Source organism: Leucoraja erinacea, chromosome 8 (genome assembly GCF_028641065.1).
Source record: "Leucoraja erinacea ecotype New England chromosome 8, Leri_hhj_1, whole genome shotgun sequence".
Lineage (NCBI taxonomy): Eukaryota > Metazoa > Chordata > Chondrichthyes > Rajiformes > Rajidae > Leucoraja > Leucoraja erinaceus.
Genome location: NC_073384.1, coordinates 58,000,726 through 58,021,658, shown reverse-complemented (window position 1 = coordinate 58,021,658; position 20,933 = coordinate 58,000,726). Strand labels below are relative to the sequence as shown.

Genomic DNA, 20,933 nt, shown 5'->3' with positions numbered 1-20,933 from the left:
TTTGTCTCATTTCAATCACAATGATGATTATTTATAATCTCACAATGTGTACTTTCGGTTCAAAAAGTATCTTTATCAAATGAAAAATAAACGGTCGAGTCAGCACTAAAATACTGTTATGCCTGTTTCTCAAAATGTGACACATATTTTTGAAAACAATATTTTTGTGCCGAGGACGAGTTGTCTATTTTAGCCAAACAGCTTAAAGACCGAAGCTGGGGGTCGTCTCTCATCAGATGCCTGGCGTCTACGGTCATTTCGTTGTTCGGGGCCACATTTGCTCATTACTATGCCATGACTGGGTTTAATCAAAGTGATCTGGTCCTGTTATGGTTCGCGGTGCTGAGTTCCCTCACTGAGAGCAGCGTTGCATCACCACATGTAAAGCTTCCCCGCTCTATAAATAGCAAATACGTCAGTTGCTAGGCTTGTAAATACCAAAGCTCACACTCACTATATAAGGGCAGTGATGCAACCCCGAGCGGTGTTCCGCAACTTTTTCGGAAAGTGCACAGGTCGGGCGGCAGAGCTGCTCCCGGAGCGAAGCGAAGCAGCAGTGGTTCCCGGCGGCCAGAGGTAGTCCACCGAGAGGTAGGTCCGCCGCCAGCCGCGGCTTGACTCAGCCCGGGGAACACTCACTATAGTCAGACTGCAGAAAGCTGCGTCTATCTTCAGTTGCTCCATACACATCGCGCCGGCCGGGCCGGGGACACTCACACTGGGCTACGGAGTGGATCTGGTTTGAGAGGTAGCGAGGGCTATATTTCCCAGTTTTTTTATGAAATGTTGATGCCTATTTTCAAGGAGGGGGCACGGGAAACGCTGCCGTCCTGTAGTCCACCCAGTGCGGGGACCGGGGAGACATTCATCCCAGTCCCGGGTCGGCAGCGGGATCTGGTCCCGGTGGCTGTTGCTGTTGCTGAGATTAGTCCCGGGACTCTGGGATAAGGGGAGGCTGTGGCGAGCATTCCTGTCCCGTACAGGATCCCCTCGAATCGCTACAATTGTTGCATTTTGCCTGTTGACTTGAGTGAATGATGCTGATCATGGCGACTTCTCGCCCTGACAGCTCACACAGGGGGCTTTGTTTTATTTTTCATTGACCCCCGCCCGCCGTGGTGAAAGTGTGTAAATATTCTGACTGTGATCGGACAACCCCTCCACTCCACTCCACTCCAACCCCCCTTCATAGTTAACCAGCAGTCCACATCTGCTTAGTCAGAGCGCAGAGAAGCGGCATCACTGGTCAGATGACACGGTGGAGTTTCCTGTAAAAAGGGCTGAAGTTTCCAATCCCCGCCTTGCTGCAGATAGTTGCAAAGTTCAGCCGTTGCAGTACTCCGTTTACACGTATGGTGGAAACACACAGGCTTGTGAGAGGCGCAGGCTTCCTGTACGCCCCACTGTGGGCTATGTATGTGCCATTTCTTGTCCGAGTGGTTCCCTTTGCTTATCACAGCCGGTGCATTAAACGTCAGAGTAAACGCACTTCTAAACTGTCGCTGTCACCAGCCGCTATTAGCGTTGGGCTATTGAAAGGGGGACTTGTTCGTCTTTGACTCCTGCCCACAGCGGATGGACGATCAGATATACAGAAGGAGCTTTATCTAGAGGGTTTTAAACAAGGCACCCGGGAAAATCTTCAGTCCCCACCTTAAAGACTGCTTTCAGCTAATGTAGCGTATCATCCTCCCGATTTGAAATAAATACCAAATACATGACTCTTAGGATACGCTAGAATTTAGAAGATTGAGGGGGATGTTATAGAAACTTACAACATTCTTAAGGGGTTGGACAGGCTAGATGCAGGAAGATTGTTCCCGATGTTGGGGAAGTCCAGGACAAGGGGTCACAGTTTAAGGATAAAGGAGAAATCTTTTAGGACCGAGATGAGAAAAAAACATTTTTCACACAGAGAGTGGCGAATCTCTGGAACTCTCTGCCACAGAAGGTAGTTCATTGGCTATATTTAAGAGGGAGTTAGATGTTGCCCTTGTGGCTAAAGGGATCAGGGGGTATGGAGAGAAGGCAGGTACAGGATACTGTGTTGGATGATCAGCCATGATCATATTGAATGGCGGTGCAGGCTCAAAGGGCCGAATGGCCTACTCCTGCACCTATATTCTATGTTTCTATGTCTATGTGTAGTTCGAGGCTACTAATGTGTTGATGGATACCAAATTATCTGTCAACGCTCCCACTATATCTCTGGATTAGTTATGATTCCTCAAACATTCAAAACCCCACAGATTAGCATTGAAAAATTTCCGATGGTTTGATATACAGGAAGAGTTTTACAGGTTTATAAGTTTAAAACAAAGCTGGAAATCTGTAAGGAAAGTAGAACCTACATGCTGGAAAACAAAACCCAGCAAGTCCAACAGCATCCATGGAACAGTTAATGTTTGAGGCTGAAGAGTTGATTCCTCCACTCAGACTGACTAGTCACTGCTCCCCAGGGTCAAAGTCAACGTGAACAAGCTTTTGTGAGACCATGTGTCTTCATGGCTTGAAAGATTTAACAAACAAGCAATGACATTTGTTGCTCTTCAAAGAACAAATGTTAAGGGAAAAGCTTCCTAGAGAAAGAAAGGCTGACAGGCTGCGTTGATTGTGTCAAGGGCAAGAATGGTGTAGCAGGATGAATAACTGGTGCATTCTCTGTACTTCATAAGGCAAAATAAAACTTTGCCTTAAGTTCAGATCAGAGATATTTTCTTCTGTGGTGAGTTACCTGAAACGTCACCTATTTTCGTTGCTCCATAGATGCTGCCTCACTCGCTGAGTTTCTCCAGCATTTTTGTCTAACTTCGATTTTCCAGCATCTGCAGTTCCTTCTTAAACCTATAGAAAGAAATATCATTTGCAGATATTACTATCTTAAATAATTAATTTGTCTTTTTTTAAAATAAATATGCTATATTGGTAGGAAAAGGATGTTTTGTTTTGAAAGGTGTCAGCTGGAATGCAAAACATCCTTTACAAAAGACAATAGGTGCAGGGGAAGGCCATTCGGCCCTTCTAGCCAGCACCACCATTCAATGTGATCATGGCTGATCATCCCCAATCAATACCCCATTCCTGCCTTCTCCCCATATCCCTTGACTGCGCTATCTTTAAGAGCCCTATCCAGCTCTCTCTTGAAAGCATCCAGAGAACCTGCCTCCACCACCCTCTGAGGCAGAGAATTCCACAGACTCACAACTCTCTGTGAGACAAAGTGTTTCCTCGTCTCCGTTCTAAATGGCTTATCCCTTATTCTTAAACTGAGGTCCCTGGTTCTGGACCCCCCAACATCGGGAACATGTTTCCTGCCTCTAGCGTGTCCAAACCCTTAACAATCTTATATGTTTCAATAAGATTCCCTCTCATCCTTCTAAACTCCAGAGTGTACAAGCCCAGCCGTTCGATTCTCTCAGCATATGACAGTCATATGACAGCATTACATTTGGTTAAGAAACTGTATTCCAGAGCTCCTTCATTTCTTCTACCAGTTTGACGCATCTCATGAATTGGACATCAGTATCTCCAAATGGTAAAAAACCCCACAAAGTGCTAGATTAACTCTGCATGTCAGGCTGCATTTCTGGAGAACCCTTCTGCAGTCTGAAGAAGGGTCCTGACCTGAAACGTCAACTATCCATGTTTTCCAGAGATGCTGCCTGACCCTGAATTACTCCAGCATTTTCCTTTTTTTTGCTCAAGTTTCCAGCATCTGCCATTCCTTGTATCTTCTCTCTAAATTGTAATTTGTTTCGAGGTTTCTTTAAGGCAGGTGACAGGCTACTTTGATTGTGTCAAGGGCAAGAATGGTGTAGCACGATGAATTAACTGGTGCATTCTGTGTACCTCATAAGGCAAAATAAATCTTAGCCTTAAGTTCAGATCAGAGATATTTTCTTGAGTGGTGAGTTAAAACTAAAAGCAATGATATTGGTTTTAGCTTTCTTACCCTTCCAGCCTATTTAGTTTGTAAATCACTTTTCCACTGTAGTATTAATGTGTATAAATATTGTCATGTGCACTTATAAATATGTATTCATGCCTAATACTATAATGGAAAAGTAACAAGGCAAAATACTTCAATGGCATGATTCAATTAATAAACACTTTCACATTTTAGTATCATTTTGCACTTGATGGCATCTGGTTTCTATTTGGCACTTTGCTTTTCCTAAAAGTTCAAATCATAAGGCTTTCTTTGTAATAGTATACAACTGAGAATTAAATCTACCCAGAGTAATTCTTTATTGTCATCATTCTCATGTCAAATCATGGCCATTGTGCAGATCAGCCAGGCACTTGCTCCATGAAATGGAAACATCCTCAGCAGGTCAGGTGGCACTTGTGTTGAGAGAGTGAATGCTTCAGATTGCTGAGCTGTCATCAGAATTGGAAAAATGAGAAAACGAGTATGTTTTAGGTTGGAAAGAGGTCTTTGGGGTGGAGAGAATGAAGACATGTCTGTGCAAAGGTGAAGAGCAAGAGTTTATATGAAGGGCCCCCCGATACTGGAACAGTGATGTGGTAGTTGCCTGTTGCAGCGCACTCCTGGACAACAAACTCAGTGTCACAGCACTGATGACACCAGGGGCTTACAGGTAAGTAAAATACTTGGCTAAATCATTAGGGGAGGAAGGGCAGATGTAGGGGTCATTTCCCATGACTTTGCTGCCCCTTCCTGCCAATCTGCTGACTATTCTTTCTCCTTAATGATCAGCTGGTAACCTGATCCCCAAGCCCAAAAAATTAGAATATGACTCGGTCTGAAGAAGGGTCTCGAGAGAAGTTTCCTGACCCACTTAGTTACTCTGGCATTTTGTGTCTATCTTTTGTGTAAACCAACACCTGCAGTTCATTCTAATATACATTTGTTTCCTGAACAATCATTGCCAGGTACAGCCCACCTCCTCATCAAATGATATTAATATCCTTTATTCCATACCAAATGCCGTGGCGCTTCCCTCCACTCTCTCCCTCCAAGCGCTCTCCAGCTCCGACCTTTTCCTCTACCCATCTGAAACAGTATTTGACTGAGATTCAGGAATTGAGGCCACAGATGAAAGCACATAGATCACTCCAAGGATCTAGCTTTGGAAAAGCAAGAGAGGGCAACACATTTTTAGCATGAAAATGGCAACACTTCTTTGTTCCACAGCTTCTGCACTATTTCTTTGCATGATGATGATCTATTGCAAATTCTAGACTTTGATTTTATTTCAGTTAAATATTGCATCATTCTAAACTCTGCAATTTTGGATGTAGAAACTAACGTTTGCAAAAATTGTAAAGTTTCCATAACATGTTTCAAGAATGGTGACCAATTTTTATTAAGTGTTTTATGAGAGTCAATGATGAATTTCATTTATCAAAACGATATTGACACAAACTCTGCACTGAAAATAACATGTATTCAAATACCATAAAAGAATTCCTAAAAAGGCCAAAATGCTGGAGTATCTCTGGGTCAGGCAGCATCTCAGGGTCAGGAGAACATGGAGAGGTGACGTTCTGGGTTGTTACATTTCTTCAGACTCATCATTGTTTAGATATGTATGGCATCCATTTCTTCTTAATTTTTTGATATGTTTTAAAAGTGAATGGACTAAATAATAATGGAATGACTACATTAGCTGGGCTGCGAAGGGCTGTTACCTGAAATGCTACTATAAAATTGTAAGTGCACTATAATTGTATAACATTTTGGAAAAAGTTTAATCTAGAAAGAGTCAGAAATAATTAACATAATGCAAATTGCAATGCATTTATTCTGTTTTGTGGATACCAGAATAGAAAGAAAATATTAATAAGAAATTAATTTTTGTTTAAATCTCCATTGTTGGTTGATTCATATATACTCAATAGTTGGATGTCATAGTGCAGTTTTGGTGATTAAGTTTGGACTGGGGTTCACTTCAAAATGTTATTAGAGCATGGTCAATCTTGGCCAGTCATTGTTAAAGGTGACTAATGCAAATCTGTTTTCTACCTAGTTGATGAGTTCTAGGGAGGAAATTCCACAAAATGCAGTCATTCATGTTTTTGGAGTAAAATTGAGAGGATAAAATACCCTGTACTAAAGCAGCACTGAAGCTGAAAGTGAAAGGTGAACTCTTTGAGCATTGAAGGTATTTGGTTATGGTGCATTGCCTTTTTTTATTTGGAGATGATGAAATCTCCTGCACATCATTTCGTCAAGCCTTATTCATTTGTTCCTTTGGTATATGATTAATTTGGAATCAACTACACCGATGGGTATACATTTCCATTCTTATGAAATATTTCCTAAATTTTTTTTTGAATTTTAAATTCCTTTTCGTGATTATCTTGTATTCACTGTTGCTGTGGTGGAACAGTTGGTTCATCTATGTCTTTCCTTTGTTGAGGAAATAACCTATTTCTTTGGGTCTTTCCTGATAGCTGTGCAGTCTGTTATTTTCTGGAGAATCTTTCTTTCACTTTGGGGCGGCACAGTGTTGCAGCGGTAGAATTGTTGCCTTACGGCGCCAGACACCTGGGTTCGATCCTGACTACGGGTGCTGTCTGTAAGGAATTTATATGTTCTCCCTGGGACCGTGTGAGTTTTCCCCGGGAGTTCATGTTTCCTCCCACACTCCAAAGACTTACAGGTTTGTAGATTAATTGGCTTCAGTAAATTTGTAAATTGTCCCTAGTGTGTAGGATAGCGTTAGTGCATGGGATGTTTGCTGGTCAGCGCGGACGCATTAGGGCCGATGGGCTTGTTTCCGTGCTGAATCTCTAATTTAAAAACTTTATGCAGCATGGCAAAATTAATATTTTATGTTTAATGTCTGATGACCTAGCCACAGTTACTTCCTGAACTAAAATTGAACTTGGCCTTTATCTGATGTGCAGAATGTGTTTTGCACAATGGACTAATGCCTAATCAGATATCAAGAGATTAGAACTGTAACAAGAAGTTAGAACCTCTTGCTTTAAGAACTGGTTATCATGGTTCACTCCCTATTTAGAGGTGGTTGTAGAATATTAACTGTGCATTTCCAGACTACTTTCAGTGGACATATCTGTGTATGAGCTGGTGTTGTTACCATGCATTCTCCATGGCAGATAATTTCACAATGGGCTGGACAATAGGAATAGGGTGTAAAGACTTCCAAACCCTATAAACTTAATGGAGTAACTCAGCGGGACAGGCAGCATCTCTGGATAGAAGGAATGGGTGACGTTTTGGCTCGAGACCCTTCATTCATCTGTTCATCTCTCTCTACATCATCGTCTATATCTCTCGTTCCCCTTTCCCATGACTTTCAGTCTGAAGAAGGGTCTCAACCCGAAATGTCATCCGTTCCTTCTCTCCAGAGATGCTGCCTGTCCCGCTGAGTTACTCCAGCATTTTGTGTCTGTCTTCGGTGTAAACCAGTATCTGCAGTTCCTTCCTTCACCTATAAAATGAATTCCTTTTTTTAAATAAAGGGCATAAATTAATCCTACACTTCCTCGATAACCGAGGAAATTAGCAATCACAAGCGTTGTTAATATGTGCAGCATTAACAACTCAGTTAAAATGTTTTTTTAATGACCAAAGATTGCTATCTTGGAATCTGTACTAAATGAAAACTTGGCTGTTTGCCAAGCACCAAGCATGCCATTTGGAGGAGGGAAATACAATTTGAACTTCGGGGAAATGGCATTCACTAAACTTTCCAGGAAGAAAATTGATCAGTGGAGGTTACTCCAGATCATTTGCATTTAAAAGCTCATTTGTCACCATGGGTTAACTGGCCACATGTTAAGAAGTGTCTTTGTTCCTTTGAGATTTGCCCTGTATTCCCTCAATTTTCCATTTTAGGGGCATTGTTTTCAATATAAATAGACCCATTCAACAAAAAGCTCGTGAGACAAATCTATGACTTGATGATGACATTTGTCATGGTGTATTTTGTACATTTTGGAGTTTCGTTTTGAAGAAAAAAGTACATGGACATTTTTTCTTTGTTATTTGCAACTAAAACATCACCTCTCTGTGCAATTATGGGTCATTTTGGGAGTGTTAGTGCTGGATGTTATTGGAAAACATTCAATGCACCTCTGCTGGCTAAATTGGGCTCATCGATTTTCAACATAGAATCCATAGAATTCATGAAACTTGGACAGAACTTAGTGATTACTCCGCTATACTTTCTAAAATATTTAATCTGGAAAATGAGTTGTTACTGCGAAGTTCTGTTTATTAAAATTGCAGAGAAGCCTCCTAACAACGAATAATACTTAAACCTGGCCTTGTAGCACTTCCTCCTCTGTCACATATCTATATTTGATCCGGAAATGGCTATGTTTAAAAGTTGATATCATCTTTACTACTACGCATTTCCATCTTGGGTTAAAATAAACGTGTATATTTACAGTGCACATAATGCCATTATTTGAAAATGAATAAACATAATTTATTCTCTGGAGATTTAGAAGTTTTATAGAGCCAGTGAACATAGACTACATCACTGGCTCAATGGAACTTATTGAGAGCAGGTTCCGTTGTTGTGGGTAGCCAACAATGTCATTTTGTGAAAGTAATGGCAAATAGTGCCTACAAAAAGAGCTTAATATAATGCCCTCACCAGAATCGTGGCTAAAACTCAGCAGGTCTAGTGGTGCAAACCATTGTCATCATAAAAACCATGTAGTAGTCAACTATCTTGGCAATTGAGTTGACAACTTTTTAATGAAGGAAGAGCAGAAGCTCTATTATCAGAAAGGTTTTGCATCTGAGTGTTAAATTGTCATGGGCTGTAATCCAAGCCTTTAATGTAAACCTTGGTGTGTTGTCTTATGATTACTTAGTAAATTCCATTTTATGGGTTTTCAGCTTCTAAATTGTTAATGCATCTGATGAAAACCACTTATCAGAGCAGATTAGGCTCTGCGGAATGTTTCAGTCTATGCGTCATGGTTCTTGCATTCATCTTGGTTCTGAGCGCCGAGTGTAATAGGCAGCTGTATTGAGCAAAGGCGGTTAATTTCTCATCCTTTAATCACAGACATCTTTAACTTACATTCACATCGTGCATGCTAGTAATTGTGACCCACCTGTTGGTTCTTGCCTGCTGATGATGCAAGACTAGCAGACTGTTGTCTCATGAATTTTTATGATCAAGTCAAATATCACCCTTTTACAAATTGGTTCTTTTGTTAATCTTATGTACATTTTGTTTAAGAAAATGCTGGTTATATCCTTTTATTTGCAGCACAGCTGAAGTTTGGTGTTCTTGGTTGTTAAAGGAATTTAGCAAATTAGGGTAGACTCTGGTCAGTGACAAAGTGAAGTGATTGCAACAGCTAGTTGTTACTGTACACACACTTAAGGGACCTGTCCCACTGTGGCGACCTAATTGGTGAGTTTGGAAGAGTCTAGGAGAGTTTGAAAAAGTGACATGTTGAAGACCTCCTTCGACTATGTAGAAGACCTCCTTCAACCTCCTTCGACTATGTTGAAGACTATAGCTTCGGGAACATTGGACACTATCTTCGACTACCTTCGATTATCTTCGAATACCATCGATGACCTATGAATAACATGCCGACCTACTATGACCTACTTCGACTAAACCTACGAGTAAAAAAAAATATTGATTTTTTTCCATGGCGACCTTTTTTTTACTCACAGGCATTTTTCAGCATGTCGAAAAATACGCCACGTCCTAGCTGAGGCCTCGAGCACATGGGGACTACTCTCGAGCATGAAGGAGAGGTACAAAGACCTCCTAGGACCTCGTGTCGACCATGCTGCGAGTACGAGTCAAGGGCAAACTCTTCTAAACTCGGCAATTAGGTCGCCGCAGTGGGACAGACCCTTTATTTACAGACCAGGCTTCTTTAGGATGGTGAAAAACATCTCCTCAAGGGTCTCGACCCAAAACATCACCTATTCCTTCGCTCCATTGATGCTGCCTCACCCGCTGAGTTTCTCCAGCATTTTTATCTATCCTCAACAGATAGAGCAGTTTGGATTTTCATGATGACAAAGAAAGTGCCAAGGAAGATGAAAACAGTGAGAAAATTGTGTTTTGTACTGACAGGTGAATTATTAAAATTATGGAGTTCAGCAGCAGAAATGTCTTGTGTTCAAAAGTAACCAAGTCATGGACTAAAATTGGTATTGCATTCACGAGGAACAGGTAGCAACCCAATGATTACATTCAAACATTATTTAATTGGCATCATTGGAATCTCGCATCTGAAATTAGGCATCTCTTGCACTGAACGGTTGCTCTACATTCCAGTACCTCTCTCTGGTGAGATGTTGACATTGAAATGTTAGAATTGCTGAGAACAGGAGCTACTCCCTTGCCCTGGGCTCTTCACCGTGCTTCTCCTGAGCGACGTCAACACATTTTACCCATTACCTCTTTCATTTATCATAAACCATAATGCAATGATGCTTTAAGAAGTTTATCCCAAGTTGAACAGACATGACCCACCAAATACCCCACTCAGAGAGGTGGGTAACCTGATAGTTAGCCAATTTGTTGAGCAGGAGGTTATTTCCTGACTGGAATAAACCTTGGCTCTACTAAAGTTAACCCCTCCCTGTTGCCACCTTCATATCTTTCTCGTGGGAATTTACATCAGTGCTCTTGTACACATCGCAACGCTCCAGTAACTTGATGCAATCTAGACTTCGGTCCGTGCCAGACCAGCAGAATTTCCAGATTGCTGGATGTTATTCCTATTAATGCCTCAACATACTTTATACACTTTTTTGGGGTGTTGGGCAGTATTACAATAAAGTTTTTAGTGAAGCAGGTAAGTTTAAAAGGAGCATGGATAGTGAGGCGGAAAGGTGCGCAGGAGGTAAAGCATTATTACTGTAAGTCAGGTGATAAATCAGTTGGTAGGAAATGTAGACTTTTAAGGTTTAGAAGCTTAGCATTATAGAGATAGCAAGTAGCTTTGCATCATTCATTGCAATTGATTATAGGATTAGGATGGTACTGGCAGCAATTGTTAAGAATGGAGGTGGAAGTGCATGTACAGTGTGGAACACTGAGTTCTGACACAAAACATTCCTAGGTGCTTATGTGGCAGTAATAAATAATTGATCATTGAGGTGATGACAGGGCTGCATCGAGCAAGTGTTCGCACTGCGTTGTCAAGGAACAGCTGCCTTCTAATCTCTTGGCTATATTAGATTTTTATAAAACCACTTGCGGTGTGACATCACATCTCTCCATTGACAACTCCTTGTTGCTTAGATGCGTACAACATTCTTCAAATTGTCCGTTGATGTTAATTCCAGTATAACTCTTGGCTTGCAGCATCTGCTGGAAAAGGAGCTCATTCATTAGTGACTAACGGAGAACTTGAACCACTGGTTGACAAGGCTTCATAATTGGAGTAGACTCGGGTGAATTAAAAAGCTTTTGACTGTGCCTCGGTACACGTGACAATAATGTAAACTAAACAAACTTAGAATAATTCCAATTCATCTTTCACAAACAATTTAGAATCCACAAAATGTACTGAAAAATTCTAAAGGGCCTGTCCCACTATATGTGGTAATTCAAGAGTTCTCCCGAGTTCTCTCCTGATTCGAGCTTGTGTAATGTACGTAGGAGCTTGTGGATGTCATGTAGCGGCTCGTACGAGTAACGGTAGGTACTCGGGAAATCCGATAAACACTGAAAAATGTCCACGAGTAAAAAAATAATTATTTTTATTTTTTATTTTTTTTATTAGAAGTAAGTACAGTCATATGGCACCAAAGTGCCTAATATATATTTTCATAATACATTTTATGTACAACTTCTTTTTTTTTTTTTTTGTTACATTGAAAAAAGATTAGAATAAGAAAAAGAAGTTAGATAGTAAAGGATAGAAAGATATGAAATATATAGTGTGTGAAGAAAGAAAACGAGTAAATGAAGAAAGTTGAGAGAGAAAATAGAGAAAAGAAAATAAAATATAAAAGAAAAGGAGATCATTATTTATAATCTTGACCAACCCTCGTCCAGTCCTGAAACAGTTATTTTTTACAATTGTGTTGCACCATATGATTCCAAAAAAACGACGAATGGAGACCAACTCGTTATGAATTGGTCTGATTTATCCATTAGGAGGAATCGCATTTCCTCAAGATGAGCGGTGTCCAACATACCTGCAATCCACATTTTAAGCGTTGGTATTGATGTACCCTTCCAAAATTTAAGTATTAATTTTTTTGCTATTATTAAACCATAGTTAAGGAATAGATTTTGAGATGTGTTCAATTTATTCCCATCTTCCATTACATCAAATATAATCATTTCAGTATTAGGTTCCATTCTTGTCTTGGATAATTTTGTAAGTATTTCAAAAAGATCATTCCAAAATCTATAAAGTTTTAATGCAGGAAACTAAGGAGTGTGTTATAGTTGCCTTTTGGGCTAAACATTTATCGCAAGTGGCGGATATATTTGGATAAAATTTGTTCAATCTTGTTTTTGAATAATATAATTTTAAATTGAATTAGATTATGTCTTACATTAATTGAACATTTGTGAATATATATCAAGTATTTTTCCCATTTAACCTTCGTAATTTTTATCATTAGTTCCCGTTCCCACTCTTCTCTAAGTACCTCTGTCGATGGTAGGTCTATATTTAGAATACTATTATATAAATATGATATTAATTTTTGTGAGTCAGCTTCAATATTCATTGCTTCTTCCAATAAGTCAGGAGTTACTTTTTGATATCCTTGTATATATTTTTTCATGAAATCGCAAATCTGAAGATATTTAAAATATTGGTTGTTTTTCAATTTAAATTTTAATTGTAATTGTTGGAATGATAGTAGGTTTCCCATTTCGTACATATCCCCGATCCTTCTAATTCCGAGACTTTCCCATTGGTTATATGTCTTATCAATAAGAGATGGTTTAAATAAAGGGTTATTCGCTATTGGCATTAACAGTGATAGATTTCTTAATATTAAAGATAATTTTATTTGTTTCCAAATTCTTATTGTACCATATATAATTGGGTTCTTCTTATATATTGTGTTATTCAGTTTTTTTGGGAAGAAGAGGATCGTTCCTATATTACAAGGATGGCAATCCTCCTTCTCCATTTTTATCCATTCTGTCTGTTGGGTAGAACTATCCAACCAATAAATCATATTCTTAATATGCACTGCCCAGTAATAATACATAAAATTCGGAAGTGAAAGTCCCCCGACCTCTTTTGGTTTACATAAGTGTTTTTTTGTGATTCTATATGATCTATAGTCCCAAATATAATTAGTAATATTAGTGTCTAATTTTAAAAATATATATTTTGGTATATATACCGTTATAGACTGAAATAGGTATAGTAATTGTGGTAGGACGATCATTTTTATTGCATTTATTCTACCTAATAATGATAAGGGAAGAGTTTTCCAAAATTTAATCAGCGTATTAAGTTTTTTTATTTAATAAAGGTATGAAATTAGCGTTGAATAATGCTTTATATTTTCTAGTTATCTGAATACCCAAATATTTAAATTTTTCTGTTGCGATTTCAAAGGGGAACTTCAATAAGTGTGTAGGTTCTTGAGGTTTTAATGTCATGATTTCACTTTTATTCCAGTTTATTCTATATCCAGAAAAAGACCCAAATTCCTCTACTAAATTTAATAAATTTGGTATGCTCGCTTGTGACTTTGTAATATATAAAAGTGTATCGTCTGCATATAATGAGATTTTATTCTTTGAGTCCCTGGTATTATAGCCCTGAATATTCGGATGAATTCTTATACTTTCAGCCAGGGGTTCTATCATAAGGGCAAATAGCAGGGGTGATAGTGCACATCCCTGCCTATTACCCCTTGATAGTTGAAATTTTTGAGATAACATGTCATTAGTTAAAATTTTTGCCATCGGTTTATCATATAATAATTTTACCCATGTTATAAAATTCTCTCCCATATTAAATTTTTGTAGTACTTTATATAAGTATTGCCACTCTACCTGATCAAATGCTTTCTCTGCATCCAAAGAAATAATTGATATATCTTCTTCCTCTACTTTATGCGAGTACATTATATTAAACAGGCGTCTCAGATTATTAAATGAGTATCTTTTGGGTATAAACCCCGTTTGATCAAGGTTTATCAATTTACTATTTGCTTAATCTTCTTGCTAAAATCTTTGCTAACATTTTCTGATCTGTATTTAAAAGTGATATAGCTCTGTACGAGCTGTCAAAAAATAATTTGGATGATTTTTAAAAAAAACTTATTTTTAACTTATTATTCGTACGAGCCCCTATGTACCCGCTACGCACGTTCATCACACAAGCTCGAATCAGGGGAGAACTCGGGAGAACTCTTGAATTACCTCGTACAGTGGGACTGGCCCTTAAGCGTTCGAAGAAAAGTTGGCATGGGAAGGGAAACTATGTGAAAGCACTCCACATTTAAATTCTTTCATCCATCACTGCTCCCGTTTCATTGTTTGAATGTCATTCTGTTGTCTGAGATTACTGTATTTAACAAAGAGCTGAGACACAGAAACTAATGTCTCTGGTGTGTGCTGATTAGGCTGATTTCAGCCAGTAATTCATTGTGTTGTGCCAACAATTGCTTTGGCAACCTATGTTGTAAAAGGCAAATAAGGGTGAACGACCTTCAACTTTGAGTCTCAAACGTAAGATTAATAAATTGGAATAATAGAGCCGAGGAATAGTTTTCTAAACTAACCTCTATAGTGTTTTTTTTTTAAATTAGTGCCTGATTGAAAGATAAATATCTGAATGCAGACCTGTTTCCCTGAGGATTTTAAGATATACTAGACCAAGTGCAGACCTGTTGGGTCTGCTCCCCCAATGGTGTGATTCCCCCAACCCAATATTCCACCATGCACCCATCTCCTCCAATGGAATTGAAGCCGTTGCCGAATGTAAGCTTCCAGCACTCCCCTGCCTCCCTGAATTGCACCTCCCCTGCCTGCTGCAGCAGTGAAAAGTTCAGTGTTCCTGTCTTGCAACTTTGTTTCGAAGTGTGTTGGAAGCTGATAGGAAGGAGCAGCCGTCAACGAATCAAAAGGCAGGAAGGGATCCGTACTGCAGGCGGACGGACGGCGGACGGATTTGAGTTTTATGTATTAATAGATGCATGAGTTTAATGAGGATACGAATGGAACTGCTTCACGGATAATTTCTCTGTGAAAAGGGTCTAAGTTCGAACCATTTCTAACCATGTCATATTTGATTATGAGCTTTTATTTGATTATGGCACTATTATTTGAGATATTTCAGCCTTGGCAGTATCTGACTTTACCCTGTCTCAGTGGGTACATGCAATGAGCTGCCAAATGAGGTAGTTGAGGCAGGTACTGTAACAAGAGTTAAAAGACATTTGGACAGGTACATGGATAGGAAAGAGGTAATCAGATCTGGGCCATATACATGGGAGCATGTGGGAGCATGTGTAGATGGGGCATTTTGGTTAGCAGGGCAAGTTGGGCCAAAGGGCCTGCTCCCATATTGTTTCACCCAACAACTCTTTGACTATGACTCAACTTTTCTCCCAAAAGCTTCAGGCATGCATTGCTGCTTTCCAGACCTGGCCTTTTCAACAGATTCCTGGCCAATTTATTTTGTTGTATTCTCCATACACTTGTGTCATTCATAACTGTTTGTTCTTTATTTCTTATTTGCTCCTTTACATTTTACACATGTGCTTGCTGACAAATGTTGGCTCCTGGTTAAACAACTCAAATTTAATCTTGTCATCTTTCTATTCAAATTTATGAACTGGCTTTTTGCTTTTTCTGTAATTTCCTCCATGACTACAATCTTCCTGAATATCTATACCTGTCCAATTCTGTTATATTAATCACCCTGCCCTTTAATCATTCCACCACTGGTGTCTGAACCAAGGCTCGACCCTCTGAAATGTTCTTCCTAAGCACCACGCAGCCCTGCTTCTTTTATGATCCTTCCTAAAAGCTACCGAGCTTGTGGTTATCTGTCAAAATTATTTACACGTGACTGACTCAGTCAAAATATGGCTGAGGTGTTTCTGTGATACTTTGGGTTGTTGTGCGACCACAGAAACGTTCAGAGCTATCATTGGCCTTGCCGTTGAGTGTGTAAACTGGTACTGTTGCAATGTGAGGGGATTTGAGGGCCAATGGGAGGAAAGCGGAGTGAGTATCAACATGAGGTAGACACAAAATGCTGGAGTAACTCAGCGGTTCAGGCAGCATCTCTGGAGAAAAGGAATGGCTGATGTTTTGGGTCGAGGCCCTTCTTCAGACTGATGTCACGGGAGGGGGGCGGGACAACGATAGAATGTAGTTGGAGACAATAAGACTAGTGGGGCAACTGGGAAGGGGAGGGGATTGAGAGAGAAAACAAGGGCTATCTGGTTAGAGAGGTCAATGTGCATACTGCTGGGGTGTAAGCTACCCAAGCGAAATATGACATGCTCTCCCTCCAATTTGCGCTGGGCCTCACTCTGACAATGGAGGAGGCCCAGGACAGAAAGGTTAGATTGGGAATGGGAGGGGGAGTTGAAGTGCTGAGCTACCGGGAGATCAGGTTGGTTAAGATGGTCTGTATCAGCAAATCAGACTATATCCTGGGAAAAGCTAATGAATTAAAGATGCCGTAAACTGAGCCAATATCAGCCTCTTTGACACAGCTATGTAAGCTCTAAATTGTTTTCATCTTTTCAAAATGCCTTGGGGTCCTGTTACTAAGTGAAGTCCAAGGCCATGTGGTCTTGCCTCCTATCACCCCAAACACCAGGTATAGCAGTTGTCCATTCCAGCTGATATTTGGTGTGGATAGACATTGAGTGACTTACCTTGACTGATAAGCGGCAGGCAGGCGTGGGGGTGTAACTAAAAAAAAGTTAGAAACAAACATTGAAAATGTTAACCAAATTGCAAATAATAATTTTAGCTTCAATGTTTTTTTTGACCAGGCAAGACCGACATGCTGCAACACATTGGTCAAGGATCTGCATCAGATGTCAGCACCACTGCAGTTGTTCCATGTACCTCACCCTCCATGTCTTTGGTATTTGATGAGTTTACCTACATTACACCTTTGGTCAAGGAAGAGCTGCGATTTGCCATTCAAAGCAAACGGATATCAAATGGAGCGCCAAGCATGGAATTTGTCACAGGAACTGAGAGCTCAAGTGACACAGTGGAAAGACGGGTATGTTAAATAAACAAATATCTTGTAAGCAACAGGGCAGACACAATTTGATCTTTCGACACTACATCCATCTCGCAACTATTAGAAAATGAGTTTGGATATTCATTCTTGCAGTTGACCCCACGTGAAGATGAAAGGAGAAGCAGGAGACGGGAGAGAAACAAAATAGCAGCAGCTAAATGTCGAAATAAAAAGAAGGAGAGGACCGACACATTGCAAAAAGTAAGTCCATGTATAATCAATAAACACTTTTCATTTGCACTGATGTATGAACGCTGCCTTAATCTGATTTGGTGAAATTGGCTATTTACTGTCTAATGAATCGTGCTTTAGTGCATGTTTCAGTTTCCAGAGCAATCGTTCTAGTTTACCAACTGGGTATAAATATTTGTCATATTTGTGTGAGTGGGTGCAACCAGAAAGTTGATGCTTAGTCATTGGGTATTACTCCTCAAAGTAAATTCACTTTATCGCAGGGCAGCACTCTTGTGACGAGAGACAGACAACGATGACTACTCACCATTGAAATCTGGTTTAAATTGGGGATGGGGTTTGGTGGAAAAGGATTGCAATTAAATAATTAGTTACTTGTGGATACATTTATGATAAGTAATGGAAAAATAAACTTTGGAGCTTCAGTTTGGGATTTAGGGGAACTGGTGATAGAGAATTGAGTTGGAGTGAATCTGAGTCTGAGGATCCGTTACCTTAGTCTCTTAGAGCTGTTAATGGCGTTGCAGATAATTCTTGGTTCTGCTGTTGCAGCTCTTGAGAAAGTAAAGTTGTGGTGAATAATCTTAAACCAAAACATCTGTAAGACTGAATATTTGTAGACTTTGTGTCCCTCTTTGTGGGTGTATATATATATATAACCTATAATTTTCCAGTTGCCTCCTACATAAGAGGCTTTTCTTAAACCAGGCCAATTCTGTACAAGGTTCATTTTCCATTTTTTGTTTTAAAACAATATGTGACTTAAAATTGCCAGTTGAGTTGTAATTCGGAATACATGGTCCCTTTAAGACTATGGATATTTCACTTGTATGCATTCACATACATCACTAATTATAAACCAAGGCAGTGAAGTACTTGCAACAATCTAAAACACATGCACATCCTTCAGCTGACTATTTTTGTCAATAAATCCATGGTCAAGCCATATGAAATGGTATTGGGACCATATGTCCAATGGTGTTTATTCTTCCTTTTTATTCATGAGTCAAACATACAATTAGTCATGTGTCCAGTAGCTAATGTAAAAGGTCTGCTCCAGATAAACGTCAGCAGTTCTAGTTATCCAGCATTTCTGAAATGTGCCAGGTTTAGGTCATAAGTGAGAGGAGCAGAATTAGGTCATTCGGCCCATCAAGTCTGCTCCACCATTCAATCATGGCTGATCCATCTCTCCCTCCTAACTCCAAGCTCCACCCCATAACCCCTGACACCCGTACTAGTCAAAAATCTATCTATCTCTGCCTTAAATATATCCACTGACTTGGCCTCCACAGCCTTCAGTGGCAAAGAATTCCACTGATTCCCCAACCTCTGACTAAAGAAATTCCTCCTCTTCTCCTTCCTAAAGAAACATCCTTTCATTCTGAGGCTATGACCTCTAGTCCTGGACTCTCCCACTAGTGGAAACATCCAAGAGTTTATCATGAAGTATTTCTCTATCCCCACAGACCCACCTGCCAGCCCCAAACACAGGTCAACCTGCTTTCATCACTTTTTTTCTCTGTTTCATAATAGTGTTTCAGGACAACCTGATAATATTTTATCCAATGATTGAAATTGGTTTTACTAAACTATAGTGAACAAGAAGCCTTTTTTTTTTTTGCTTGGCTGCTGTTTTTAAAATACAATCGCTGTATTCAATTCCCTTTCTAGTTTGCTGATGCAGTATTTTTTTCTGTTATGATCCCACATGGAACACAACCATAACCTTGTTTGCACCATGTCCAGGTGAGGAGTTTATCCTCCTTTTAATGCATTTGATCTTTTTCACTTTTGAAGGCGTTTTGAAATTTTTCTGAAAATAATCTCCAAATTTAATCTTTGGATAATTTCCAAAGATCGATTACTATTTCCATGAAACAGCCAGAGAAATAGTTCAGGCTCTCTATTACTTTGGCCTGATGGACACCCTCCGCTCGAGCAAGTGCCGTTCAGTCAACCAGCCACCTCTATTTCTGTCCGACTCTGAATTTAGATGAGAGGGGATCTTATAGAAACATATAAAATTCTTAAAGGATTGGAAAATGTTCTCAATGTTGGGGGAATCCAGAACCAGGGGTCACAGTTTAAGAATAAGGGGCAGGCCATTTAGGACTGAGATGAGGAAAAACTTCTTCACCCAGAGAGTTGTGAATCTGTGGAATTCTCTGGAATGGGGTACTGATTTTTTAGACGATCAGCCATTGAATGGCCGTGCTGGCTCGAAGGGCCGAATGACCTACTCCTGCACCTATTTTTCGATGTTTCTATGTTTCTATTGCTATTTTGTCACTTGTATCTTTTGTCTTTTTTTTAATTTAAAAAAAAAAATTGTAATTAATTAAAAAAAACATTTATATTTAAAAATATTTTATTATTTAAATATTTTGTATCTTTTGACTTTTGTCTGTTTACCACTTCACCTACGTAAAGTTACCTGCATTTGGAGAGTTATCTTTTTTTTTAAACAATATCTTTGTTCATGCCATATAAAAAATCCTAACTCGGGAAAATCTTGTCTTCAGGAGTCTGAAAAACTGGAATCTCTGAATGCAGAGTTGAAAGCACAAATAGAGGAACTGAAAACCGAGAAGCAGCAGCTGATTTACATGCTGAACCTGCACAGGCCGACGTGTATAGTCAGGGCTCAGAATGGGAGAACTCCAGAAGATGAGAAAAATCTTTTCATCCAACAGATCAAAGACGGAACACTACAGAATTGAACCTGTAAAGGAAATACAATCCTGGATCCAGAAGCTGTCTCCCAGGCAACACCAAGAACAGAAGTAGCTTAATGTTAGTATATTACTGACCTGCTTAAGGAAGGGCTGTTCGTTAGCCAGAAGAACTTGCACTTTCACCGTCATGGATTTCATCTGTTTCACTAAATGCGAATGAACTTGGAAAAGCCCTGCATTTAAACTGCATGCAACTGGGAAATTAAAAAAAAAACATTTACTCTCTTGTCTCGACATTAGGCTGCACAATTATTTTTTTATTAGTGACGCAGGCGTCATGCTTTCCTTGTCCATTGTTGCTGTTGATGCCCCGTTCATGTATCCGCATGCCAGCCATGTTTGTGATATTGTTACTTTGGAGGCCGCGTGACTCTTATACCTTGTAGCTTTTTACTCTGGTCTGAAGCACTTACACTCGTTCAGAATGTTATTATGAGTGTGTTACATAAATCTCAGATGGAAAAGCAATGTTACGAAAGAGTTAAGCGTGTATGTACAAGTACTAACGAGTTTTAAATGGAGTGCTCTAATATAATTTTTTTTTCTACACTGTGATAGTTGAAGTTTGTATTTGATACATTGTAATAATAAAATATTGACATATCATTTAATTTGGTCGTGTTTCCAAACATATTTCTTGATTTTGATTATGCGAAAGGAGACTTGCATCCAATTGGTGTCTTTCATAAAAACATAGAAAATAGGCGCAGGAGGAGGCCATTCGGCCCTTCGAGCCAGCACTGCTATTCTATGTGATCATGGCTGATCGTCCCCTATCAATAACCTGTGCCTGCCTTCTCCCCATATCCCTTG

The 20,933-nt window shown here is 39.5% G+C and overlaps 1 protein-coding gene across 1 annotated transcript; it reads left to right on the top strand.

Moving 5' to 3' along the window:
- Window positions 1–434: 434 nt before the first annotated feature.
- Window positions 435–20,726, top strand: atf3 (activating transcription factor 3). Its single transcript, XM_055639773.1, has 4 exons — window positions 435–591; window positions 16,931–17,169; window positions 17,284–17,391; window positions 19,908–20,726. Exons 2-4 carry the CDS (start codon window positions 16,942–16,944, stop codon window positions 20,103–20,105), a joined length of 534 nt encoding a protein of 177 aa, XP_055495748.1. The 5' UTR covers window positions 435–591; window positions 16,931–16,941; the 3' UTR covers window positions 20,106–20,726.
- The last annotated feature ends 207 nt before the right edge of the window (window positions 20,727–20,933 follow it).

Excerpts from the sequence above, each read along its gene's own strand:
- atf3 (XM_055639773.1), top strand. The coding sequence starts at position 16,942 with ATGCTGCAACACATTGGTCAAGGATCTGCATCAGATGTCAGCACCACT. Across the intron at positions 17,170-17,283 it reads GTGACACAGTGGAAAGACGG|TTGACCCCACGTGAAGATGA; the intron begins GTATGTTAAATA and ends TCATTCTTGCAG. Across the intron at positions 17,392-19,907 it reads GGACCGACACATTGCAAAAA|GAGTCTGAAAAACTGGAATC; the intron begins GTAAGTCCATGT and ends TCTTGTCTTCAG.